We start from the raw sequence: 25,061 nt of genomic DNA on the forward strand, positions 1-25,061 counted from the left end.
AGAGGCGCGTGTCGCGCACTTTTGACGCGCCTGTGTAACAATTCCGGGAGCGCGTTCAGATCGACGCGTCTCAATAAACTCAATGGCCGCGACTGAGAAACTGATCCAGAGCGTCTCCGGTTACCCGGTGCTCTACAACGCGTCGCTGCACGATTATCGCAGTTCCGAGCGGCGCGTGAACGCGTGGAGGGAGGTCGCCGCGTGCGTCGGGCTCTCCGGTCAGTGCGTCAACATCACGCGCGCTCGACAAGCGTTTGACTTTGAAAAGTGTTTCTGTTCTGTTGATCTTGATGATTTTACACACATATTTACAGCTGGAGACTCAACAACTACAACGCGTCCGTGTCAGTCACACTGCGGCTTGATCGTTGATTATTGAAGGCGCGTTCTGAGACGCGTCGCGAGCGCTATAAATGATGGACAATATATTGAAGTTAACAGGGATTCATTTAGCGCGCGTTCTTGAGTTTCATATGTGTTATTTTATTAATATTTCAACCTTCTGTTCCGCTCCGTCTAGATGTTTTTAACGCGCGTCTTTCTGTCTGTTTTCTGAAGAACTTTGAGGCATAAAGTCTCTGATTCACTGTATGAGTGCAGATTTATGATAATGTACGATAAAAGAGACATTGAAACGCGTAACGCGGCGCATTATTGTACTAAGACAATTATATTAATATATACACATTATTGCTGTAAATATAGCCATTGTGTGTCTTGTCACATTTATTCTTTAATATTATTATTATTATGTCTTGTATTTACATGGAAGCTTCATTCAGGGAAAAATCAAATCATTGTTAATAAAGCTCTTTCTGATTTTCATATTATATAAAGGCTGATAGAGATGATGCACGTTAAGCGTTTACTTTATAATGCTTTTATATGGGAACATGCTTAAAATAACCATGGAATCAAAACTGATCATTCTTATTTTTGCATGGAATATTGCAGTATTTATTATAAATGATTTATCCGACAATACCGAATTAAGCCCCGCCTACATTTGTTCTTATTGGTCATTTGTTTCTCTCGGGGAGAAAACACCAGTTTCATCTCGACTTTAATGTTCAATATCGTGTTTTATTCATATTCTCATCTGTATCTGCCTGTATATAATATGCATCATAAATAACTGCATTTGATCTTTTAACATCAGTGTCTTTAATGCATTAAGCCACGGTAAGCATTTTAACAGCTTTCTGGAGGAGAAAATTATAAAGTAAAAAATAGTGTTTCAAACACGATCGTCGCGGAAACAGTGTCGGCTCAGATCCGGCCCACATGTGGATCAGGCGTTACAGATGTTGCTGGATCTGAGCGACGCCATGTTTCTGTCGGGGTCCATCGTGTTTTTCACTGTAAACTAAAATTCCGGTAAATTTACGTTGAAAAAAAAAAAAAGATATCCAGAAATTTACCGCAAAAAAATACGGTAGCAACATTTTAGGTTTTACAGACTTAACTTAAATTTACAGTAAAAAAACTTATTTCACTATCTGATATAATGGTAACTTACCGACCTATTGAAGTACTAATATCGGTTTTGTACTATTGTAATACACTGACATCCTCCAATCACAGTGGAGATGAGTCACATGATCAATCAAAGCTCATCACAAGCAGCTTTTCCACAAGAGAGTTAATACTAATATACAGAAGCTGCACAGTGTCATTACACACACACTAAACACACATGACATTGTAAAAATGCAATAAACATTTATTTAACAACATTAAATGTAACAAAACCCTAATGTACATCACTGATTAGAAAAAAAAAACATCCATCCATCATCTTCTTCCGCTTATCCGGGGCCGGGTCGCGGGGGCAGCAGTCTAAGCAGGGATGCCCAGACTTCCCTCTCCCTAGACACTTCCTCCAGCTCTTCCGGGGGGACCCCGAGGCGTTCCCAGGCCAGCCAGGAGACATAGTCCCTCCAGCGTGTCCTAGGTCTTCCCCGGGTCCTCCTCCCAGTGGGACATGCCCGGAACACCTTCCCGGGAAGGCGTCCTGGAGGCATCCGGAATAGATGCCCGATCCACCTCAGCTGGCCCCTCTCGATGTGGAGGAGAAGCGGCTCTACTCTGAGCTCCTCCCGAGTGTCCGAGCTCCTCACCCTATCTCTAAGGGATCGTCCAGCCACCCTGCGGAGAAAGCTCATTTCGGCCGCCTGTATCCGGATCTTGTCCTTTCGGTCATGACCCACAGCTCATGGTGAGGGTAGGAATGTTGATTGACCGGTAAATAGAAAGCTTCGCCTTGCAGCTCAGCTCTTTCTTCACCACGACAGACCGGCACATCGACCGCATTACTACAGGAGCTGCACTGATCCATCTGTCGATCTCCCGTTCCATCCTTCCCTCACACGTGAATGATCCCAAGATACTTGAACTCCTCCTCTTGAGGCAGGAACTCTCCACCAACCTGAAGTGGGCAAGCCACCCTTTTCCGACTGAGAACCATGGCCTCTGACTCGGAGACGCTGATACTCATCCCAGCCGCTTCACACTCGGCTGCAAACCGTCCCAGTGCATGCTGAAGGTCCTGGTCTGATGGGGCCAGCACGACAACATCATCCACAAAGAGCAGAGATGAGATCATGTGGTCCCCAAACCTGACACCCTCCGGCCCCTGGCTGCGCCTAGAAATTCTGTCCATAAAAATTATGAACAGAACCGGTGACAAAGGGCAGCCCTGACGGAGTCCAACATGCACCGGGAACAAGTCTGACTTACTGCCGGCAATGCGAACCAAGCTCCTGCTCCGGTCGTACAGGGACCGGGTAGCCCTTAGCAAAGGGCCCCGAACCCCATACTCCCAGAGCACCCTCCACAGGACGCCGTGAGGGACACAGTCGAATGCCTTCTCCAAATCCACAAAGCACATGTGGATTGGTTGGGCAAACTCCCATGAAACCTCCAGCACCCTGGAGAGGGTATAGGGCTGGTCCAGTGTTCCACGACTGGGACGAAAATCGCACTGTTCCTCCTGAATCCGAGGTTCTGCTATTGGCCGTATTCTCCTCTCCAGTACCCTGGCATAGACTTTCCCGGGGAGGCTGAGAAGTGTGATCCCCCTATAGTTGGAACACACCCTCCGGTCCCCCTTCTTAAAAAAAGGGACCACCACCCTGGTCTGCCAGTCCAAAGGCACTGTCCCCGATCGCCACGCGATGTTGCAGAGGCGTGTCAGCCAAGACAGCCCCACAACATCCAGAGACTTTAGGTACTCAGGGCGGATCTCATTCACCCCCGGTGCCTTGCCACGAGGAGCTTCTTGACTTCCTCGGTGACTTCAGCTTGGGTGATGGACAAGTCCACCTCCGTGCCCTCAGCCTCTGCTTCCTCAATGTAAGACGTGTCGGTGGGATTGAGGAGATCCTCGAAGTATTCCTTCCACCGTCTGATGATATCCCCAGTTGACGTCAACAGTTGCCCACTTCCACTGGAAACAGTGTTGGTAGGGCACTGCTTCCCCCTCCTGAGGCGCCGGACGGTTTGCCAGAATTTCTTCGAGGCCAATCCTTCTCCATGGCCTCACCAAACTCCTCCAAAGCCCGATTATTTGCCTCCACAACCACCCGGGCTGCAGTCCACTTGGTCTGCCGGTACCAGTCAGCTGCCTCAGGAGTCCCACAAGCCAGCCATGCTCGATAGGACTACTTTTTCAGCTTTACGGCATTCCTTACTTCCAGTGTCCACCACCGGGTTCGGGGATTGCCACCTCGACAGGCACCGGAGACATTACGGCCACAGCTCTGAGTGGCCGCGTCGACAATGGAGGTGGAGAATATGGTCCACTCGGACTCAATATCTCCAGCCTCCCTCGGGATCTGGTCGAAGCTCTGCCGGAGGTGGAAGTTGAAGATCTCTCTGACAGGGGATTCGGCCAAACGTTCCCAACAGACCCTCACAGTACGCTTGGGTCTGCCGAGTCTGTCCAGTTTCCTCCCCCACCATCGGATCCAACTCACCACCAGGTGGGGATCAGTTGACAGCTCTGCCCCTCTCTTCACCCGAGTGTCCAAGACATACGGCAGCCAAAGTCGATCATCGACCTCCGGCTTAGGGTGTCCTGGTGCCATGTGCACTGATGGACACCCTTATGCTTGAACATGGTGTTCGTTATGGACAAGCTGTAACTAGCACAGAAGTCCAATAACAGAACACCACTCGTGTTCAGATCAGGGGGGCCGTTCCTCCCAATCACGCCCCTCCAGGTGTCACTGTTGTTGCCCACGTGGGCGTTGAAGTCCCCCAGTAGAACAACGGAGTCCCCAGTCTGAGCACTTTCCAGCACCCCTTCCAGAGACCCCAAGAGAGCCGGGTACTCTGCACTGCTGTTTGGCCCATAGGCGCACACAACAGTGAGAGACCCGTCCCCGACCCGAAGGCGCAGGGAAGCGACCCTCTCGTTCACTGGGGTGAACTCCAACACATGGCGGCTGAGCTGGGGGGCTATAAGCAAACCCACACCAGCCCGCCGCCTCTCACCATGGGCAACTCCAGAGTGGTAGAGAGTCCATGCTCTCTCGAGGAGTGTGGTTCCAGAGCCCAAGCCGTGCGTGGAGGTGATCCCAACTATCTCTAGTCGGAATCTCTGAACCTCACGCACAATCTCAGGGTGGCCCCACGTCGCTCCTTCGGGCTGAGCCCGGCCGGATCCCATGGGGGGAGGCCCGGCCACCAGGCGCTCGCATACGAGCCCCAACCCCGGGCCTGGCTCCAAGGTGGGGCCCCGGCTGCGCCATGCCGGGCGACGTCATGGTCCTTGCATTTGTTGACATCATAAAGGGTTTCTGAACCGCTCTTAGTCTGACCCGTCACCTAGGACCTGTTTGCCTTGGGAGACCCTACCAGGGGCATATAGCCCCAGACAACATAGCTCCTAGGGTCATTCGGGTACTCAAACCCCTCCACCACGGTAAGGTGGCAGTTTCAAGGAGGAAAAACAAAACAAAAAAACTATGAAACAGTTATTTCAACAAAAATACATCAAATGTGAAGTGTCACGCAGGGAATTGTGGGAATGTTAAGTTACATTTTTTCACTGTAAATTATTCAATGACTTGTTCTTTTTCACTTCCAAACACTGTAAATTTAACGGATTTACTGTAAAATTACATTAAATGTACAGTTAGATCACCGAATATAGTACATAGTCAATTAAAGTTTTTTTCTTTTACCGTTAAAATCAGGATAAATTTTTACAGTGAAGAGAAAGTGTTTTTCATCGGTCTTTGTTTTAGATCATCAAGCTGCCGTTCAGAGTTCCAGCGCTTCAGAAAGTCCCTGTAAGATGATCATTTTTATGATGATGTTGATAAACCTGATTCTGTGCGTGTTTGAGTTTAATCACATGATCAGAGACTCTGAGTTTAAAGGAGGAGTTCACTTTAAAATGAACATTAGCCCATGATTTACTCTCGCTGAACTCATGCTAGTGTTTATGACTCTCTGCTTCCAGACGAACACAATCTGAGTTATTAATAACTGACGCTTCCAGCTTTATAATGGCAGTGGACCATCAGTTTAAAGCTCATAAAAGTTTATCTGTCCATCATAAAGTGCTAATAAAGGCGTTCTGAAGCGAAGCGTTGCGTTTGTGTAAGAAAAATATCCATATTTAAAACTTTATAAAGTAAAATAACTAGTGTCCGGCCAAACGAACATACGGATTCGACTTTAGTCTGAGCGCAACTAATGCGACGCACTGATATTTACACTACGCCATGATGCGCTACGCTACTACTGACGCCATGAGTTGTGGAGTTTTCCCGCTGCAGTGTGTGTGTGTGTGTGTGTATGTGTGAGTCTAACGCTGTTCTCCCGCTGCAGTGTGTGTGTGTGTGTGTGTGTGTGTGAGTCTAACGCTGTTCTCCCGCTGCAGTGGTGGAGTGTAAGAGGAGATGGAAGACCATCAGGGATCGCTACATCCGCGAGCGGAGACTCTGCAAGCTGAAGAGGGAAGAAGGAGGCCGGCGCCTGCATTACTGGCCACACAGAGACAGCCTCTCGTTCCTGGACAATCACATCCGGAAGAGGAAGATTCCCAGTGAAGCCGAGGCTCTGGAGGATCCGGATGACGGGGACGGAAGCGCTCGCGATTCGCCCGAGGAGTCGCTCGACGAGTCCAGCGGCGGAGACTCAAAGTCCAGCCTGGGAAACAGAGCAAAGAGTGACGGCAGGTTTGAGCCCAAGCATCCGCTCAAAGCGGCGATCCCGCTCAATCCCATAATGCCCCTGTCTATCGTGGCTCAGCTCAAACCACTGCAACACATGAGGCCGCTGGTCTCCGCTCTTCCTCCGGGCCTGAAGGGGGCGCCGGCGTCCGGTTCACCAGCGCAGACCTCAGAGACTCCGACACACACACGGGCCTCAGAGAACGAGCCTCTGAAGAGTGTCCAGAAAGCCTTGGATGAGGACGAGCTGTTCCTCCTGAGTTTCGTCCCGGCCCTCAAAAGACTGACGCCACAGAAAAGAGCCGTGGTTAAAATGCAGATCCAGAAGATCATGTTCGACGCAGAGTTCAAGGACCAGTGAACACTGATGGAGTCGGACTCAGTGCAGGGACAGTAGCTTTACATTGGAGCCTGGAAACATCTCACGGTCAATTATAGAAATTATGACTGTCAAAATTCTGACTTAAGTCAGTTTTGATTATTTTTTTCCATCTTAAGTCCGAATTTTGAATTTATATCAGAATTTTTACTTAAGTCAAAATTGCGACAAAAAGGTATAATTATTACATTATGGTTGAAATTATGAGTCAAAATTCTGACCTAAGTCATAAAAAGTCAATTGACCTAAGTCAAAATATGAGTCAAAATTATGATATAAAGTGAAAAGACGTAACTTAAGTGACTTAAGAGTAGACGTAAAAAAGTCGATACAGACTTGAGACAAAATTGCGACAAAAAGTTGGAATTATTACATTATGGTTGGAAATTATGAGTCAATATTCTGACATGAGTCAGTTTGGACATTTTTACGTCTTGAGTCAAAATTGCGACAAAAAGTTGGACTTAGAATTTTGACTCATAATTTCAACTGTCATATTTGACTTAGTTCAATTGACTTTTTACGACTTATGTCATGAAATTATGGTTGAAATTGCGAGTCAAAATTCTGACCTAAGTCGTAAAAAGTCAATTGACCTAAGTCAAATTATGAGTCAAAATTATGATATAAAGTGAAAAGACGTAACTTAAGTGACTTAAGACGTAAAAAAGTCAAAACTGACTTAAGTCAAAATTGTGATGAAAAAGTTGGACTTATGAAATTATGGTTGAAATTATGAGTCAAAATTATGAAATAAAGTGAAAATTCTGACTTAAGATGTAAAAAAAGTTGAAACTGACTTAAGTCAAAATTGCGATAAATGTTTCAATTATGACACTCTAAGATCATGTTTGACACAGAGTTCAAGGACCAGTGAACGCACTGCTGTCGGACTCAGTGCAAGGACATGAGCTTTACATTGGAGCCCGGAAACATCTGACTGCCAATTATTGTTGAAATTATGACTGTCAAAATTCTGACTTGAGTAAAAATTATGATTTAAATTCAAAATTCTGACTTAAGATGGAAAAAAGTCGAAACTGACTCAAAATTCAAAATTGCGACAAAATTGCAACAAAAAGTTGGAATTATTACATTATGGTTGGAAATTATGAGTCAATATTCTGACACGAGTCAGTTTGGACATTTTTACGTCTTGAGTCAAAATTGCGACAAAAAGTTGGACTTAGAATTTTGACTCATAATTTCAACTGTCATATTTGACTTAGTTCAATTGACTTTTTACGACTTAAGTCAGAATTTTGACTAGCAATTTCAACCATAATTTCATAACTTAAGTCGTAAAAAGTCAATTGAACTAAGTCAAATTATGAGTCAAAATTATGATATAAAGTAAAAAGACAAAACTTAAGTGACTTAAGGTGACTGTGTGACTTAACACACTGGCGTTCACTCCCGATCTTTCACTGGATTCACACTGGACCCTGGAACATTTGACTGCATCTTTTAGATTAAAAGATGCTTTATTTGTGTAAATATCTCAGGATGAAGCTGGAGATGAAGTCCCTCAGCGTTTGACTAGGTTTGATTGGATATTCAGTGGCTCAAAAGACCCTGTTTTTGTAAAATATCACCAGTGAAAATGTTCTTGCATCATTAAATGTCTTGAACCGCTACTTCATGCATTTATTTTATTAGTTTTTTTTTGTATTTTCATAAGAAGTCCGTGTACACTACAGCTGAACAGTGAATAAACACACACCAGTGACTGAGTGAAGCGCTCTGTTGTTTTTTGTTGCATTAATTTATTAAAAACTGAATGCTGGTGAGGACCGGTAAATCTAAATATGGGAATTAAGATGATTATTGGAGATCTTACATTTTACCAGCCAATCATGATCTGGTGATGAAGTGTTAATGAGTCAAACAGAGGTTTCACACACACTCCATCAGGAATGATTCACATAAGGTGAAAAAAATCATGCTTTTGTGAGTCGAGTCATGTTTATGAGATGAAAAGTGAGAAGTATGACTGAAAAAGCCATTGCGACATTATATTTGAAATTATGACTGTCAAAATTATGACAAGTCAATTATAAGAAGTGTAAACTGACTTTAAAAAGTCATAATTCTAAATTAAGACGTAAAAAAAGTCTAAACTGACTTGAGTCAAAATTACACAAAAAGTTAAAATTAATTATGACATAATGGTTGAAATTATGAAGTCAATTATGATATAAAAAGGTCGAAACTGACTTAAGTCAAAATTTTGATAGTCAAAAATTCCTCTGACTGAAGCTGTAAAAAGTCCAAATTAAGACAAAAAGTTGAAATTGACAGTAAGTTATCAAGATATAATTAAGTCATAAACAATCATAATTGTGACAGTTGAAATTATGACGACGTAAAAAGTCGAAATTGACTTTAGTAAAATATGACATTTAAAATTAGGAGTAAAAATTCTGATTTGTAAATTATCAATGATATAAAAAGTCAAAATTATGACATCAAATGTTGACTTAATGTATGACATTAAATTTACTTGAAAGATCATAATTAATGTCATTAAAATGTCAAAATTCTGACTTGAGAAAGTAATTTCAACCTTTTTCCTCATATTTTCAACATTGAGTCTTTAATCATAATTGTGACTTAGCATGTCATAATCACTACTTTGAGTGTAATAATGATGGCTTGATCTTAATCACTGCTGATACTGAGGAAATAAAAAACCCTTCAAAAACATGTTTAAAATTAACTTTATTCAGCATCTGGACAGTCGACATGAGCTTGTGCTTTACACACGGCCAAACGTTTCCGAAAACTTCACATCACACACATCGTCGGCCTATATGAATAAATCGCCATGTGCCATTAAGACGTTCTGAATTATTTTTAACCTCTATTTTCTAAAACCTTTTTATTTTAATGATAAAAAAGCTTTAGTTTAATCCATGTGGAAAGATATTTACAAAGAAAAACATTCAAAGTGTTAATTAAAAGGAAAAATTAAACGTTGATGAAGTATTCAAGGTTATTGTTCAGAAGAACATTTATGTGTTCATAGGATTTCTACAAGTATTATTTAGCTGTGTTAACACGAGTGACATCATTTGGCACCGCAACTGTAGGACATCTAAATGTAGGAACACGAGCAGAGGAGTGTGGCGCACATGCCATCGCTATCTCTTTCATAGAAAAAGACGAGTTTCTTTTCTAAATCCCATCAGGAAACACACACACACACACACACACACACACACACACACACACACACACACACACACACACACACACACACACACACACACACACACACACACACACACACACACACACACACACACACACACACACACACACACACACACACACACACACACACACACACACACACACACACTACTGAGATTTTAGTGGATCTTTAGCCGTCAGTCCTTCAGGAAGAGCCATAATGGAGTCAAAAATGCTTTTCTCACTCAGTATTTTTGTCTTGTTTCCAGTCCAAATATCTAGAATGTATTAAATCAAGATGCATTTACTAAAGTAGTAACATGCCATAAGAAATTAAGTCTTGTTTTCTGGGGAAATAAATCAAAATGAAGTGAGTTTTTGCTTAAAACAAGCAAAATGACCCACCAATGGGGTCAGAAAAATAATCTTGTTTCTGTTTGAAATTAAGTGTATTTTTCTTTCCCCATTGGCAGGTCATTTTCATTTTGCATTTTGCAGGTCAAAAACTCACTTCATTTTGATTTATTTCCCCAGAAAACAAGACTTAATTTCTTATGGCATGTTACTACTTTAGTAAATGCATCTTGATTTAATACATTCTAGATATTTGGACTGGAAACAAGACACAAATACTGAGTAAGAAAGGCATGTTTAGCCGTGTGTTCAGGCAATAAGCAGCCAGAACATGATGAGCAGCGCCACGAACAGGAACAGGCGGGACAGGAACTGCTCATCCGTGTGCTGAGGGGTCCCCGGAGCCGCTGCGGGGTCAAAAGGTCAAGAGGTCAAGGTCAATTTTATTTATATAGCACCTTATACAACATGAATGCTGAACAAAGTGCTGCACAACAGACATAAAATACAATCATCTTTAAAAACAGTTTCATACGTATTTTTATTGATCTCAAGATTGCATTATTAGATTAATCTCAGACAGACTCAGTTTCAATAAATGCCAAACATCATATTTCTGTCTTGTTTTCCAGCACAAGTATCGAAACATCCTAAACCCTCTCGTGCTCTTCGCGTGTCGGACAGAAATGGATGATTTATTTTTGTCAATGAAATTAATGTATTATATTTTAGTTTAATATTTTTTATTTTATTTAATATTTTGTATTTTTAGAGGATTTTATGGTAGTAAATTATATTTACGCTGTATTTATAATCCATTTATTCACTTTTTGAGCATTTGATCTCTTTTCAATCACGACACTTGGCAGATTATTGCTGAAAACTGAAGTTTTAAAAAGTGAACCCAAGTAAAAGTAACAGAATTTTATGTGTATCGTTATGAAAAATGCACAAAAATACTTTTTAAAATTTTTATATGAAATATATATTTTCAAAAACATGATTTACTCTAAAACTGAGAAGATCAAAGCCATAAATCTACTCAAGTTGTGTTCAAATGTGAGGCTGATATCTCCAAAGCTGGTCTCTCAGTGAGATGTTGTTCGGCTGCAGTACCAAACGCTTCCACTAGAGGAAACTCGTCTCATTCATTTCCAATGCGTCATTTCTGACCGCGAGGAGCTCAAGTGTGGCTATTGTTATCATATGAAGGTAAAACAGTAGCAAAACTTGAGAGCTTGCTAATTTGAATGTGAGAACTTGTAAAATTAATATTTGTATTTGTAAGTTGAAATTTATACTTGCAGCTCTGATGTGAAAAGCTGCATCTATCGATTTGCACACACAGACAATACTCAGAACACCTGTGTTTTGAATTCGAAGTTGCAGATTAATAGTTACAAATGTGTAAAGTGTCATTTACATAAACAAAATGACAGGCACAATTGTGTACTACACATTTATCTTTGTGCTTTAGTTCAGTTTCGTTGTACAACCACAAGTCGGCACTCACAACCTCTCATATCTGGCAGTACAACTTCAAATCCTAGCGCTTTGACTTTTGCTACTCTTTTTGCGATATGCCTGTAGCAAAACTCACTCGTGCACTTGTAAATGCAGACTTGAGAGAGCAGAGTTGGGGGCGGGGCTGGGGTCGGAATGAAGTCATTTTATTGGTCGATGCCTCACCAATGAACAACGCCAGCCACAATGCAAACATTTGTATGCATATGTATCAGCTATTTTTTAAAACGCTTGGAAAATATTTTTATGAAATATCATTAGTTTTACTGGAATAGTTTTACAGAATATGAACGCAACGCGTTTAATTGAGACAGTGGTATTAAAAGACCAAACAGGAAACACCATATAGCCTATACAGAAAAAAATTGAGCACAGAATATGAACGCAACGCGTTTAATTGTACGTTTTCCTCGAAACCCAAGAAAACGCTTAATGAGGCTTAATGGACCAACAGTTATAAAATAAAAATTAAAAACAATAAAAAAAACACATAATTTGTTACTTTATTAATAAAACACTAGGCAGCAAGTTTATTTGCACTGAACACACATTTGCTTATATATATATATATATATATATATATATGAAGAGTTCAGATGCTCGTATATTTAAATTCAATAATTTCACTTAAATGGCAGTGAAGATTACCTATTAATTATCATTTAAGTGAAATTACTGAACTTAAATATACAAGCTTGATAAAAATGCATCTAATATATTCCATTGCAATATGAAAATGCACCTAAATTATCTGATAAGAATGTAAAATGTATACCTTAATATGCAATGTAAGTCGCTTTGGAAAAATGTAAATGTTTTAAATATTCACCCTAGCCTAACTGTTGGACACACAAAAACAAACAAAACATAAATAAATTATATATATATATATATATATACGTACGTGTGTGTGTGTGTGTGTGTGTCTTTTACAGTCTATGGTATACCATATATATAGGGCATATATATATATGGCATACGTCATATGTTTTACGTCATATTCTGTGCTCATCTGCTTTTCTGTAGTATGCATTAGCATTGTGTCTACTGAGTTTGATCATTTTGTTTATTTATTTTAATATCAGTCTAATGCATTAAGCCATGTTAGTGTTTCAGTGCACGCGGGTTTCGTGACATCATCGAACTCCCATTTCATTGGCTAGGTGCCAACCAATAAAACGGCTCCTTTGACCCCCCCCTCCTCCCGCCCCCCTTTCCCTCTCACCGCCTCTGAGTTTCAAGTGCACAAGTTAGTTTTGCACCTGATATATCGCGAAAAGAGTTGCAAAAGTCAAGGCGCGAAATTTGAAATTGCAGTGACAGATTTGAGAAGCTGCAAGTGCCTAATTGAGGTTGTACCGCGAATGTGAATGTAAGATTAAACGCAAAATATATATTACAAGTTTGTGTCTGTCGTTGTATTTCTGTGAATGGCATTTTACACATTTGTGTCTACTCGTCTGCAGCTTCAGATTCAGAATACAGGTTTGTGACTATTGTCTGCGAGTGCAAATTTCAACATTCAACTTCAGATTTTTATTTTACAGGTTTTCACATTGGAGCTGTGAGTGTAAATGTTCATGTACAAGTACGAATATTTATTGTACAAGTTCTCAAATTCACATTTACATGCTCTCGAGTTTTGCTACTGTTTTACCTTCATATTATCAGGACCATTAAACCTGTTCCAGTCATGGCCATGATTATTGTGTGTGTTCACACAGCAAGAGCCAAAACCTTTACCAAGTTTCGAACCATTCCAATGAAATTTATTTTTATTTTTGTTCTGCCAAAAGCGACCGCAGAGCACCAGAGGGTTAAATCAAGATAGATTTACTGGAGAAGCAAAATGACTGTTTCTTTCTTTCATTTAGTGAAAAAAACATGATGTTTACTTAATCCCTTTATTAATAACTTCTTAATACAGGTCAAAGTTTCCTTATTGTTTTACCTGGAGGTGGTCTTCCGTCGTTGATGTTGAATGCAGTGGCAAAGATCCCGAAAGGAAAAGCCCCGATTCCGAACGACATCTGGAAGCCTCCGTCTCCGAAGCCAAAGCCCTGAAATCCCTGCAAACACACGTCATAAGCTCTCACACACACTGCCAATCTCATCATTCAACTAACTTATGATGTACTCTTCCTTATGTCATTCCAAACCTGTATGACTGGCTGCTGTGGAACTCGAGAGGTGAATTTAAAGCCTCTATTGTGCTATTTTAAAGGCTCCTAATGTTGTTTTGGGTTTCCTACAACAGGCTCAAAAGGTCAAAAAGACTTTCATTTTCTTATAATATATATATATATATATTGCACAACACCTCATTTCTCAAAGAGTCTGAAAAGGTTTGTTTGAAGATTCAGTCTCTCTAAACCCCGCCTCTCTGAGAGCTGCTCTGCTCTGATTGGTCAGAAAGCAAACGCTCATTATCATATCATGAATCTCAGCTCTCGACACACAGTGATACGAACAGTAACGATGGCGTGAGTTTTACCGTATCAATCTCATCAAAGTGGATTTGCTTTGTTCTTCTCGACATGAACAACACGAACCAAACTCTTCCAGTCTCAGATAAACTAGTGTTTGAGGGAGGGGCTTAGAGACGCTGCTCAGCCAATCGGCTGGCATTATGCAAATGAGTTTCAAACCTACATAGATTCAGCAGGAAGTGAGACTGAATTACTGACGACTCGTTTCAGTTCAGAATCACTCCTTTCTTTCTAAACTCCATTTATCTGATCTTTCAAACGTTTACATTCACAAACAGCTTTATCACATACTACATGAAATAGAACATCTGAAAAAGCATAATAGGCATTTTAAAAAAAGCATTTATAGTTTTTTATTAATAGTTTGAATTAGTTTTTATTAATATATTTTCCCTTTTGGTAAAATTTAGTAGAGTTTTTACCATTTTATTAGTTAATTTTCTTTTATGTCTATATAATTAGCTATTTTAATATTTCAGTTAACAGTTATTTTATTTCAAGTAATAATTCTTTTATAGTTTTAGTCTGAAGAACATGAGGGTGAGTAAACAATGACAGAATCTTCAAACTAGTCCTTTAATATGAATCTAATTTTTATCCAGTAAATAATCACTACGCAAGATCTTTAAGAGTTGAGAGAGCAGAGAGTGATGCAACGTTAAACGTCAGATGTTGTCATCCCTCGCTCCATCGCCTGTCCGCAGAGACGCCTTAATAAGCCCCGCCGGGACGCTCGTTAGACTAATGAATTACTGCAGCAACCTTCATCCGTGTAACGGTTTCGTCACAAAAGTCTTGTGCAATGATTGCGTTGCAAATGCGTGTACAACCTTAAATGCTGTGTGTGTGTGTATATATATATATATATATATATGTATGTATATATATATATATATATATATATATATATATATAAATAAATAAAGTGCTGGGCAACAATTAATCGCATCCAAAATAAAAGTTTGTGTTTACATAATATATGTGTGTGTAGTGTGTATAATGATTTCGTATATATAAACACACACATATATATATTTAAGAAAATGTATATATAAAAAAATGATATATATAAACGTATGCATGAGTGTGTGTTTGTATATACAAAATAATTATACACAGTACACACATATAAACACAAACTTTTTATTTTGGATGCGATTAATCGTTGCCCAGAACTAATATATATATTAGTGTGTGTGTAATGATCATTGTGATTTTTTTCCCTCTATACCATGACAAAAGAAACGCTTGCTTATATATAGATCGAGCTCACACTGTCTGAGTGTGTTAAAGATACTCACGCCACGATTCTCCGGTTCGGGCCGCTGGCCCTGCGGTCGTGGAGGAGTTCGCTCTCTGAAATCACACAGGAAAATCACTTCAGATTTTAATAGTTCAATCAGTGGTATACTGGTGTGTATATGTGTGTATAATGACATTTATTCATATAACGCTTCATAAAGTATAGAGTGTTTCAAAGCAGCTTCACAGTCATAAACAGGAAAATAACAGAATCGATGCAAACTATGAGACAAACTCAAATTCTGCTTTAAAGCAATTCAGTTCAGTTCAATGTCGGTGTTGACGTTGCAAATATCATCAGTTATTAAATGAGTGTAATTAGGCAGCTCTACAGAAGTTCACAAAAGTGATAAAAAGTTTATATTTTAAACAATCATTATAATAATATTTTTGTATAATTCAGCAAATTAAATGAGTTTCATTTTTATTATTTTCTCTTTTGATTTAGAAGTTGACACTTTCTACTGTTGTGTGTATGTGTGGGTGTGAGTTTGAGAATGAGTTTGTGTGTGAGTATGAGTGAGCGAGAGAGTATGAGTGTGTGTGAGTATGAGTGAGCGAGAGAATATGAGTGTGTGTGAGTATGAGTGAGCGAGAGAGTATGAGTGTGTGTGTGAGTATGAGTGAGTGTCTGAGTATGAGTGTGTCAGTGAGTATGAGTGAGTGTGTCAGTGAGTATGAGTGAGTGTCTGAGTATGAGTGTGTCAGTGAGTATGAGTGAGTGTGTCAGTGAGTATGAGTGAGTGAGTCAGAGAGTATGAGTGAGTGAGTCAGTGAGTATGAGTGAGTCAGTGAGTATGAGTGAGTGTGTCTGAGTATGATTGAGTGTGTCTGAGTATGAGTGAGTCTGAGTATGAGTGAGCATATGTGAGTGTGAGCGTGTGAGTGAGTGTGTGAGTATGAGTGAGCGTGAGAGTATGAGTGTGTGTGAGTATGAGTGAGCGTGAGTATGAGTGTGTGTGAGTATGAGTGAGCGTGAGAGTATGAGTGAGCATATGTGAGTGTGAGCGTGTGAGTGAGTGAGCGTGTCAGTGAGTGTGAGAGTATGAGTGAGCGTGTGATTCAGTGTGTGAGTATGAGTGAGCGTGTGAGAGTATGAGCGTGAGTGTATGAGTGAGCGTGTCAGTGAGTGTGTGTGAGTATGAGTGAGCATGTCAGTGAGCGTGTGTGAGTATGAGTGAGTGTGTGTGAGTATGAGTGAGTATGAGTGAGTGTGTCTGAGTATGAGTGAGTCAGTGAGTATGAGTGAGTGTGTCAGTGAGTATGAGTGAGTCAGTGAGTATGAGTGAGTCTGTCAGTGAGTATGAGTGAGTCAGTGAGTATGAGTGAGTGTGTCAGTGAGTATGAGTGAGTCAGTGAGTATGAGTGAGTGTGTCAGTGAGTATGAGTGAGTCAGTGAGTATGAGTGAGTGTGTCAGTGAGTATGAGTGAGTGAGTCAGTGAGTATGAGTGAGTCAGTGAGTATGAGTGAGTGTGTCTGAGTATGATTGAGTGTGTCTGAGTATGAGTGAGTCTGAGTATGAGTGAGCATATGTGAGTGTGAGCGTGTGAGTGAGTGTGTGAGTATGAGTGAGCGTGAGAGTATGAGTGTGTGTGAGTATGAGTGAGCGTGAGTATGAGTGTGTGTGAGTATGAGTGAGCGTGAGAGTATGAGTGAGCATATGTGAGTGTGAGCGTGTGAGTGAGTGAGCGTGTCAGTGAGTGTGAGAGTATGAGTGAGCGTGTGATTCAGTGTGTGAGTATGAGTGAGCGTGTGAGAGTATGAGCGTGAGTGTATGAGTGAGCGTGTCAGTGAGTGTGTGTGAGTATGAGTGAGCATGTCAGTGAGCGTGTGTGAGTATGAGTGAGTGTGTGCGAGTATGAGTGAGTATGAGTGAGTGTGTCTGAGTATGAGTGAGTCAGTGAGTATGAGTGAGTGTGTCAGTGAGTATGAGTGAGTCAGTGAGTATGAGTGAGTCTGTCAGTGAGTATGAGTGAGTCAGTGAGTATGAGTGAGTGTGTCAGTGAGTATGAGTGAGTGTGTCAGTGAGTATGAGTGAGTCAGTGAGTATGAGTGAGTGTGTCAGTGAGTATGAGTGAGTGAGTCAGTGAGTATGAGTGAGTCAGTGAGTATGAGTGAGTGTGTCTGAGTATGATTGAGTGTGTCTGAGTATGAGTGAGTCTGAGTATGAGTGAGCATATGTGAGTGTGAGCGTGTGAGTGAGTGTGTGAGTATGAGTGAGCGTGAGAGTATGAGTGTGTGTGAGTATGAGTGAGCGTGAGTATGAGTGTGTGTGAGTATGAGTGAGCGTGAGAGTATGAGTGAGCATATGTGAGTGTGAGCGTGTGAGTGAGTGAGCGTGTCAGTGAGTGTGAGAGTATGAGTGAGCGTGTGATTCAGTGTGTGAGTATGAGTGAGCGTGTGAGAGTATGAGCGTGAGTGTATGAGTGAGCGTGTCAGTGAGTGTGTGTGAGTATGAGTGAGCATGTCAGTGAGCGTGTGTGAGTATGAGTGAGTGTGTGTGAGTATGAGTGAGTATGAGTGAGTGTGTCTGAGTATGAGTGAGTCAGTGAGTATGAGTGAGTGTGTCAGTGAGTATGAGTGAGTCAGTGAGTATGAGTGAGTCTGTCAGTGAGTATGAGTGAGTCAGTGAGTATGAGTGAGTGTGTCAGTGAGTATGAGTGAGTCAGTGAGTATGAGTGAGTGTGTCAGTGAGTATGAGTGAGTCAGTGAGTATGAGTGAGTGTGTCAGTGAGTATGAGTGAGTGTGTCAGTGAGTATGAGTGAGTCAGTGAGTATGAGTGAGTCAGTGAGTATGAGTGAGTGTGTCAGTGAGTATGAGTGAGTCAGTGAGTATGAGTGAGTGTGTCAGTGAGTATGAGTGAGTGTGTCAGTGAGTATGAGTGAGTCAGTGAGTATGAGTGAGTCAGTGAGTAAGAGTGAGTGTGTCAGTGAGTATGAGTGAGTGTGTCTGAGTGAGTGAGTCAGTGAGTATGAGTGAGTGTGTCTGAGTATGAGTGAGTGTGTCAGCGAGTATGAGTGAGTCAGTGAGTATGAGTGAGTGTGTCAGTGAGTATGAGTGAGTCAGTGAGTATGAGTGAGTGTGTCAGTGAGTATGAGTGAGTGTGTCTGAGTATGAGTGAGTGTGTCAGTGAGTATGAGTGAGTCAGTGAGTATGAGTGAGTGTGTCAGTGAGTATGAGTGAGTGTGTCAGTGAGTATGAGTGAGTGTGTCAGTGAGTATGAGTGAGTCAGTGAGTATGAGTGAGTCAGTGAGTATGAGTGAGTCTGTCAGTGAGTATGAGTGAGTATGAGTTAGTGTGTCAGTGAGTATGAGTGAGTCAGTGAGTATGAGTGAGTATGAGTGAGTCAGTGAGTATGAGTGAGTATGAGTGAGTCAGTGAGTATGAGTGAGTCTGTCAGTGAGTATGAGTGAGTATGAGTTAGTGTGTCAGTGAGTATGAGTGAGTCAGTGAGTATGAGTGAGTCTGTCAGTGAGTATGAGTGAGTATGAGTTAGTGTGTCAGTGAGTATGAGTGAGTCAGTGAGTATGAGTTAGGGATGGGGCCGATCCGATCCAGTATCGGTATCGGGACCCGATACCAGCATAATTCACGTATCGGATTTTCCCGATCCAACCTGCGGAGATATCTGATATCCATGAATCATGTCTGCGCTTTAACGTTGTCTGCTGAAATCCAAAAGTGATTCCCGCCGGCTAGTCTGCTAGCTGGCTGCAAACTGCGGAATGGATTTCCTGAACGGAGGCGCGGCTCAATGAGACACAGAGTTATGAGACACGCTCCCGCTCAGGAAATCCATTCCGCAGTTTGCGACTATTTCCACACAGCAGACGTTGTTGGCTACTTAACTTCATGCTGGAAATGCTGCAGAGCAAGACAGCAAAATGCAATGTTTGCGAAGCCGTAATTCAGTATGAGTGAGTGTGTCAGTGAGTATGAGTGAGTCTGTCAGTGAGTATGAGTGAGTATGAGTGAGTGTGTCTGAGTATGAGTGAGTGTGTCAGTGAGTATGAGTGAGTGTGTCAGTGAGTATGAGTGAGTCAGTGAGTATGAGTGAGTATGAGTGAGTGAGTCAGTGAGTATGAGTGAGTCAGTGAGTATGATTGAGTGAGTCAGTGAGTATGATTGAGTGAGTCAGTGAGTATGAGTGAGTCTGTCAGTGAGTATGAGTGAGTATGAGTGAGTGTGTCAGTGAGTATGATTGAGTGAGTCAGTGAGTATGATTGAGTGTGTCTGAGTATGAGTGAGTCAGTGAGTATGAGTGAGTCAGTGAGTATGAGTGAGTCTGTCAGTGAGTATGAGTGAGTATGAGTGAGTGTGTCAGTGAGTATGAGTGAGTCAGTGAGTATGAGTGAATGAGTCAGTGAGTATGAGTGAGTGTGTCAGTGAGTATGAGTGAGTGTTAGTGAGTGTCAGTGAGTATGAGTGAGTGTGTTGTGAGTGTGTCAGTGAGTATGAGTGAGTCAGTGAGTATGAGTGAGTATGAGTGAGTGTGTCTGAGTATGAGTGAGTGTTAGTGAGTGTCAGTGAGTATGAGTGAGTGTTAGTGAGTGTCAGTGAGTATGAGTGAGTGTTAGTGAGTGTCAGTGAGTATGAGTGAGTGTTAGTGAGTGTCAGTGAGTATGAGTGAGTGTTAGTGAGTATGAGTGAGTGTGTCAGTGAGTATGAGTGAGTGTGTCAGTGAGTATGAGTGAGCGTATGAGTGAGTGTGTCAGTGAGTGTGTCAGTGAGTGTGTCAGTGAGTGTGTCAGTGAGTGTGTCAGTGAGTGTGTCAGTGAGTGTGTCACTGAGTGTGTCACTGAGTGTGTGAGTGTGTCAGTGAGTGTGTCAGTGAGTGATAATTCACGTATCGGATTTTCCCGATCCAACCTGCGGAGATATCTGATATCCATGAATCATGTCTGCGCTTTAACGTTGTCTGCTGAAATCCAAAAGTGATTCCCGCCGGCTAGTCTGCTAGCTGGCTGCAAACTGCGGAATGGATTTCCTGAACGGAGGCGCGGCTCAATGAGACACAGAGTTATGAGACACGCTCCCGCTCAGGAAATCCATTCCGCAGTTTGCGACTATTTCCACACAGCAGACGTTGTTGGCTACTTAACTTCATGCTGGAAATGCTGCAGAGCAAGACAGCAAAATGCAATGTTTGCGAAGCCGTAATTCAGTATGAGTGAGTGTGTCAGTGAGTATGAGTGAGTCTGTCAGTGAGTATGAGTGAGTATGAGTGAGTGTGTCTGAGTATGAGTGAGTGTGTCAGTGAGTATGAGTGAGTGTGTCAGTGAGTATGAGTGAGTCAGTGAGTATGAGTGAGTATGAGTGAGTGAGTCAGTGAGTATGAGTGAGTCAGTGAGTATGATTGAGTGAGTCAGTGAGTATGATTGAGTGAGTCAGTGAGTATGAGTGAGTCTGTCAGTGAGTATGAGTGAGTATGAGTGAGTGTGTCAGTGAGTATGATTGAGTGAGTCAGTGAGTATGATTGAGTGTGTCTGAGTATGAGTGAGTCAGTGAGTATGAGTGAGTCAGTGAGTATGAGTGAGTCTGTCAGTGAGTATGAGTGAGTATGAGTGAGTGTGTCAGTGAGTATGAGTGAGTCAGTGAGTATGAGTGAATGAGTCAGTGAGTATGAGTGAGTGTGTCAGTGAGTATGAGTGAGTGTTAGTGAGTGTCAGTGAGTATGAGTGAGTGTGTTGTGAGTGTGTCAGTGAGTATGAGTGAGTCAGTGAGTATGAGTGAGTATGAGTGAGTGTGTCTGAGTATGAGTGAGTGTTAGTGAGTGTCAGTGAGTATGAGTGAGTGTTAGTGAGTGTCAGTGAGTATGAGTGAGTGTTAGTGAGTGTCAGTGAGTATGAGTGAGTGTTAGTGAGTGTCAGTGAGTATGAGTGAGTGTTAGTGAGTATGAGTGAGTGTGTCAGTGAGTATGAGTGAGTGTGTCAGTGAGTATGAGTGAGCGTATGAGTGAGCGTGTCAGTGAGTGTGTCAGTGAGTGTGTCAGTGAGTGTGTCAGTGAGTGTGTCAGTGAGTGTGTCAGTGAGTGTGTCACTGAGTGTGTCACTGAGTGTGTGAGTGTGTCAGTGAGTGTGTCAGTGAGTGTGTCAGTGAGTGTGTCAGTGAGTGTGTCAGTGAGTGTGTCAGTGAGTGTGTCACTGAGTGTGTCACTGAGTGTGTCACTGAGTGTGTCACTGAGTGTGTCACTGAGTGTGTCACTGAGTGTGTCACTGAGTGTGTCAGTGAGTGAGTGTGTCAGTGAGTGTGTCAGTGAGTGTGTCAGTGAGTATGAGTGAGTGTGTCAGTGAGTATGAGTGAGTGTGTCAGTGAGTATGAGTGAGTGTGTCAGTGAGTGTGTCAGTGAGTATGAGTGAGTGTGTCTGAGTATGAGTGAGCGTGTCAGTGAGTATGAGTGAGCGTGAGTGAGTATGAGTGAGCGTGTCAGTGAGTATGAGTGAGTGTCAGTGAGTATGAGTGAGTATGAGTGAGTGTCAGTGAGTATGAGTGAGTGTCAGTGAGTGTGTCAGTGAGTGTGTCAGTGAGTATGAGTGAGTGTGTCAGTGAGTATGAGTGAGTGTCTGAGTATGAGTGAGTGTCAGTGAGTATGAGTGAGTGTGTCAGTGAGTGTGTCAGTGAGTATGAGTGAGTATGAGTGTCAGTGAGTGTCAGTGAGTGTGTCAGTGAGTATGAGTGAGTGTGTCAGTGAGTATGAGTGAGCGTGTGAGTGAGTGTGTCAGTGAGCGTGTGAGTGAGTCAGTGAGTGTCAGTGAGTGTGTCAGTGAGTGTGTCAGTGAGTATGAGTGAGTGTCAGTGAGTATGAGTGAGTGTGTCAGTGAGTATGAGTGAGTGTCTGAGTATGAGTGAGTGTCAGTGAGTGTGTGAGTGAGTATGAGTGAGTGTGTCAGTGAGTATGAGTGAGCGTGTGAGTGAGTGTGTCAGTGAGCGTGTGAGTGAGTGTCAGTGAGTGTGTGAGTGAGTGTGTCAGTGAGTGTGTGTGAGTATGAGTGTGTGTCAGTGAGTATGAGTGTGTCAGTGAGTATGAGTGAGTATGAGTGAGTGTCAGTGAGTATGAGTGAGTGTGTCAGTGAGTATGAGTGAGTATGAGTGAGTGTCAGTGAGTATGAGTGAGTATGAGTGTCAGTGAGTGTCAGTGAGTGTGTCAGTGAGTGTCAGTGAGTGTGTCAGTGAGTATGAGTGAGTGTGTCAGTGAGTATGAGTGAGCGTGTGAGTGAGTGTGTCAGTGAGCGTGTGAGTGTGTCAGTGAGTGTCAGTGAGTGTGTCAGTGAGTATGAGTGAGTGTGTCAGTGAGTATGAGTGAGTGTCTGAGTATGAGTGAGTGTCAGTGAGTATGAGTGAGTGTGTCAGTGAGTATGAGTGAGTGTCTGAGTATGAGTGAGTGTGTCAGTGAGTATGAGTGAGCGTGTGAGTGAGTGTGTCAGTGAGCGTGTGAGTGAGTGTCAGTGAGTGTGTGAGTGAGTGTGTCAGTGAGTGTGTGTGAGTATGAGTGTGTGTCAGTGAGTATGAGTGTGTCAGTGAGTATGAGTGAGTATGAGTGAGTGTCAGTGAGTATGAGTGAGTGTGTCAGTGAGTATGAGTGAGTATGAGTGAGTGTCAGTGAGTATGAGTGAGTATGAGTGTCAGTGAGTGTCAGTGAGTATGAGTGAGTGTGTCAGTGAGTATGAGTGAGCGTGTGAGTGAGTGTGTCAGTGAGCGTGTGAGTGTGTCAGTGAGTGTCAGTGAGTGTGTCAGTGAGTGTGTCAGTGAGTGTGTCAGTGAGTATGAGTGAGTGTGTCAGTGAGTATGAGTGAGTGTCTGAGTATGAGTGAGTGTCAGTGAGTATGAGTGAGTGTGTCAGTGAGTATGAGTGAGTGTCTGAGTATGAGTGAGTGTCAGTGAGTATGAGTGAGTGTCAGTGAGTGTGTCAGTGAGTATGAGTGAGTGTGTCAGTGAGTATGAGTGAGCGTGTGAGTGAGTGTGTCAGTGAGCGTGTGAGTGAGTGTCAGTGAGTGTGTGAGTGAGTGTGTCAGTGAGTGTGTGTGAGTATGAGTGTGTGTCAGTGAGTATGAGTGTGTCAGTGAGTATGAGTGAGTATGAGTGAGTTTCAGTGAGTATGAGTGAGTGTGTCAGTGAGTATGAGTGAGTATGAGTGAGTATGAGTGTCAGTTAGTGTCAGTGAGTGTGTCAGTGAGTATGAGTGAGTATGTCAGTGAGTGTGAGTGAGTATGAGTGAGTATGAGTGAGTGTCAGTGAGTATGAGTGAGTATGAGTGAGTGTCAGTGAGTGTCAGTGAGTATGAGTGAGTATGAGTGAGTGTCAGTGAGTATGAGTGAGTATGAGTGAGTGTCAGTGAGTATGAGTGAGTATGAGTGAGTGTCAGTGAGTGTCAGTGAGTGTGTCAGTGAGTATGAGTGAGTGTGTCAGTGAGTGTCAGTGAGTATGTCAGTGAGTATGAGTGAGTGTCAGTGAGTGTGTCAGTGAGTATGAGTGAGTGTGTCTGTGTCAGTGAGAATGAGTGAGTGTGTCAGTGAGTATGAGTGAGTGTCAGTAGGTATGAGTGAGTGTGTCAATCAATCAATCAACATTTATTTAGTGAGTGTCAGTGAGTATGAGTGAGTGTGTCAGTGAGTATGTCAGTGAGTATGAGTGAGCGTGTGAGTGAGTGTGTCAGTGAGTGCGTGTGAGAATGAGTGTGTGTCTGTGAGTATGAGTGAGTGTGTCAGTGAGTATGAGTGAGTGTCAGTGAGTGTGTCAGTGAGTATGAGTGAGTGTGTCAGTGAGTATGAGTGAGTGTGTCAGTGAGAATGAGTGAGTATGAGTGAGTGTCAGTGAATATGAGTGAGTGTGTCAGTGAGTATGAGTGAGTGTGTCAGTGAGTATGAGTGAGTGAGTCAGTGAGTATGAGTGAGTATGAGTGAGTGTGTCAGTGAGTATGAGTGAGTGAGTCAGTGAGTATGAGTGAGTATGAGTGAGTGTGTCAGTGAGTATGAGTGAGCGTGTGAGTATGAGTGAGCGTGTGAGTATGAGTGAGCGTGTGTGAGTATGAGTGAGCGTGTGTGAGTATGAGTGAGCGTGTGTGAGTATGAGTGAGTATGAGTGAGTATGAGTGAGCGTGAGTGAGCGTGTGTGAGTATGAGTGAGCGTGTGTGAGTATGAGTGAGCGTGTGTGAGTATGAGTGAGCGTGTGTGAGTATGAGTGAGCGTGAGTGAGCGTGTGTGAGTATGAGTGAGCGTGAGTGAGCGTGTGTGAGTATGAGTGAGCGTGAGTGAGCGTGTGTGAGTATGAGTGAGCGTGTGTGAGTATGAGTGAGCGTGTGTGAGTATGAGTGAGCGTGAGTGAGCGTGTGTGAGTATGAGTGAGCATGAGTGAGTATGAGTGAGCGTGAGTGAGCGTGTGTGAGTATGAGTGAGCGTGTGAGTATGAGTGAGCGTGTGTGAGTATGAGTGAGTATGAGTGAGCGTGTGTGAGTATGAGTGAGCGTGTGTGAGTATGAGTGAGTATGAGTGAGTGTGTCAGTGAGTATGAGTGAGTGTGTCAGTGAGTATGAGTGAGTATGAGTGAGTGTGTCAGTGAGTATGAGTGAGTGTGTCAGTGAGTATGAGTGAGTGTGTCAATGAGTATGAGTGAGCGTGTGAGTGAGTGTCAGTG

General features: G+C 42.5%; 2 protein-coding genes across 4 annotated transcripts in view; one reads left to right on the forward strand and one right to left on the reverse strand.

Annotated features, from left to right (window-relative positions):
• Positions 1 to 8,299, forward strand: LOC307158711 (uncharacterized protein). 2 transcript variants are annotated; one of them, XR_013821266.1, is made up of 3 exons: positions 1 to 218; positions 5,894 to 6,799; positions 7,874 to 8,299. XR_013821266.1 is itself a non-coding variant. In XM_079871542.1 (2 exons), the coding sequence occupies exons 1-2, from the start codon at positions 83 to 85 to the stop codon at positions 6,544 to 6,546; spliced, it is 789 nt and encodes a 262-aa protein (XP_079727668.1). In that variant the 5' UTR covers positions 17 to 82; the 3' UTR covers positions 6,547 to 6,946. The 2 variants fall into 2 exon arrangements, 1 of the variants encoding a protein (XP_079727668.1); XM_079871542.1 differs by lacking the exon at positions 7,874 to 8,299 and having other exon boundaries at positions 17 to 218; positions 5,894 to 6,946.
• Positions 8,211 to 25,061, reverse strand: part of rnf185 (ring finger protein 185) — a 19,995-nt gene continuing 3,144 nt past the window's right edge. For both annotated transcript variants that reach the window (XM_079871544.1, XM_079871543.1), the window contains 3 exons: positions 15,428 to 15,482; positions 13,589 to 13,706; positions 8,211 to 10,520 (listed from right to left, as the gene is read on the reverse strand). In XM_079871544.1, coding sequence (XP_079727670.1) covers positions 10,423 to 10,520; positions 13,589 to 13,706; positions 15,428 to 15,482 — 271 coding nt within the window. In that variant the 3' untranslated portion in view covers positions 8,211 to 10,422. The remainder of the gene's footprint in view (positions 10,521 to 13,588; positions 13,707 to 15,427; positions 15,483 to 25,061) is intronic.

The sequence above is a fragment of the Squalius cephalus genome (assembly GCF_949319135.1).
Source record: "Squalius cephalus genome assembly, chromosome: 5".
Lineage (NCBI taxonomy): Eukaryota > Metazoa > Chordata > Actinopteri > Cypriniformes > Leuciscidae > Squalius > Squalius cephalus.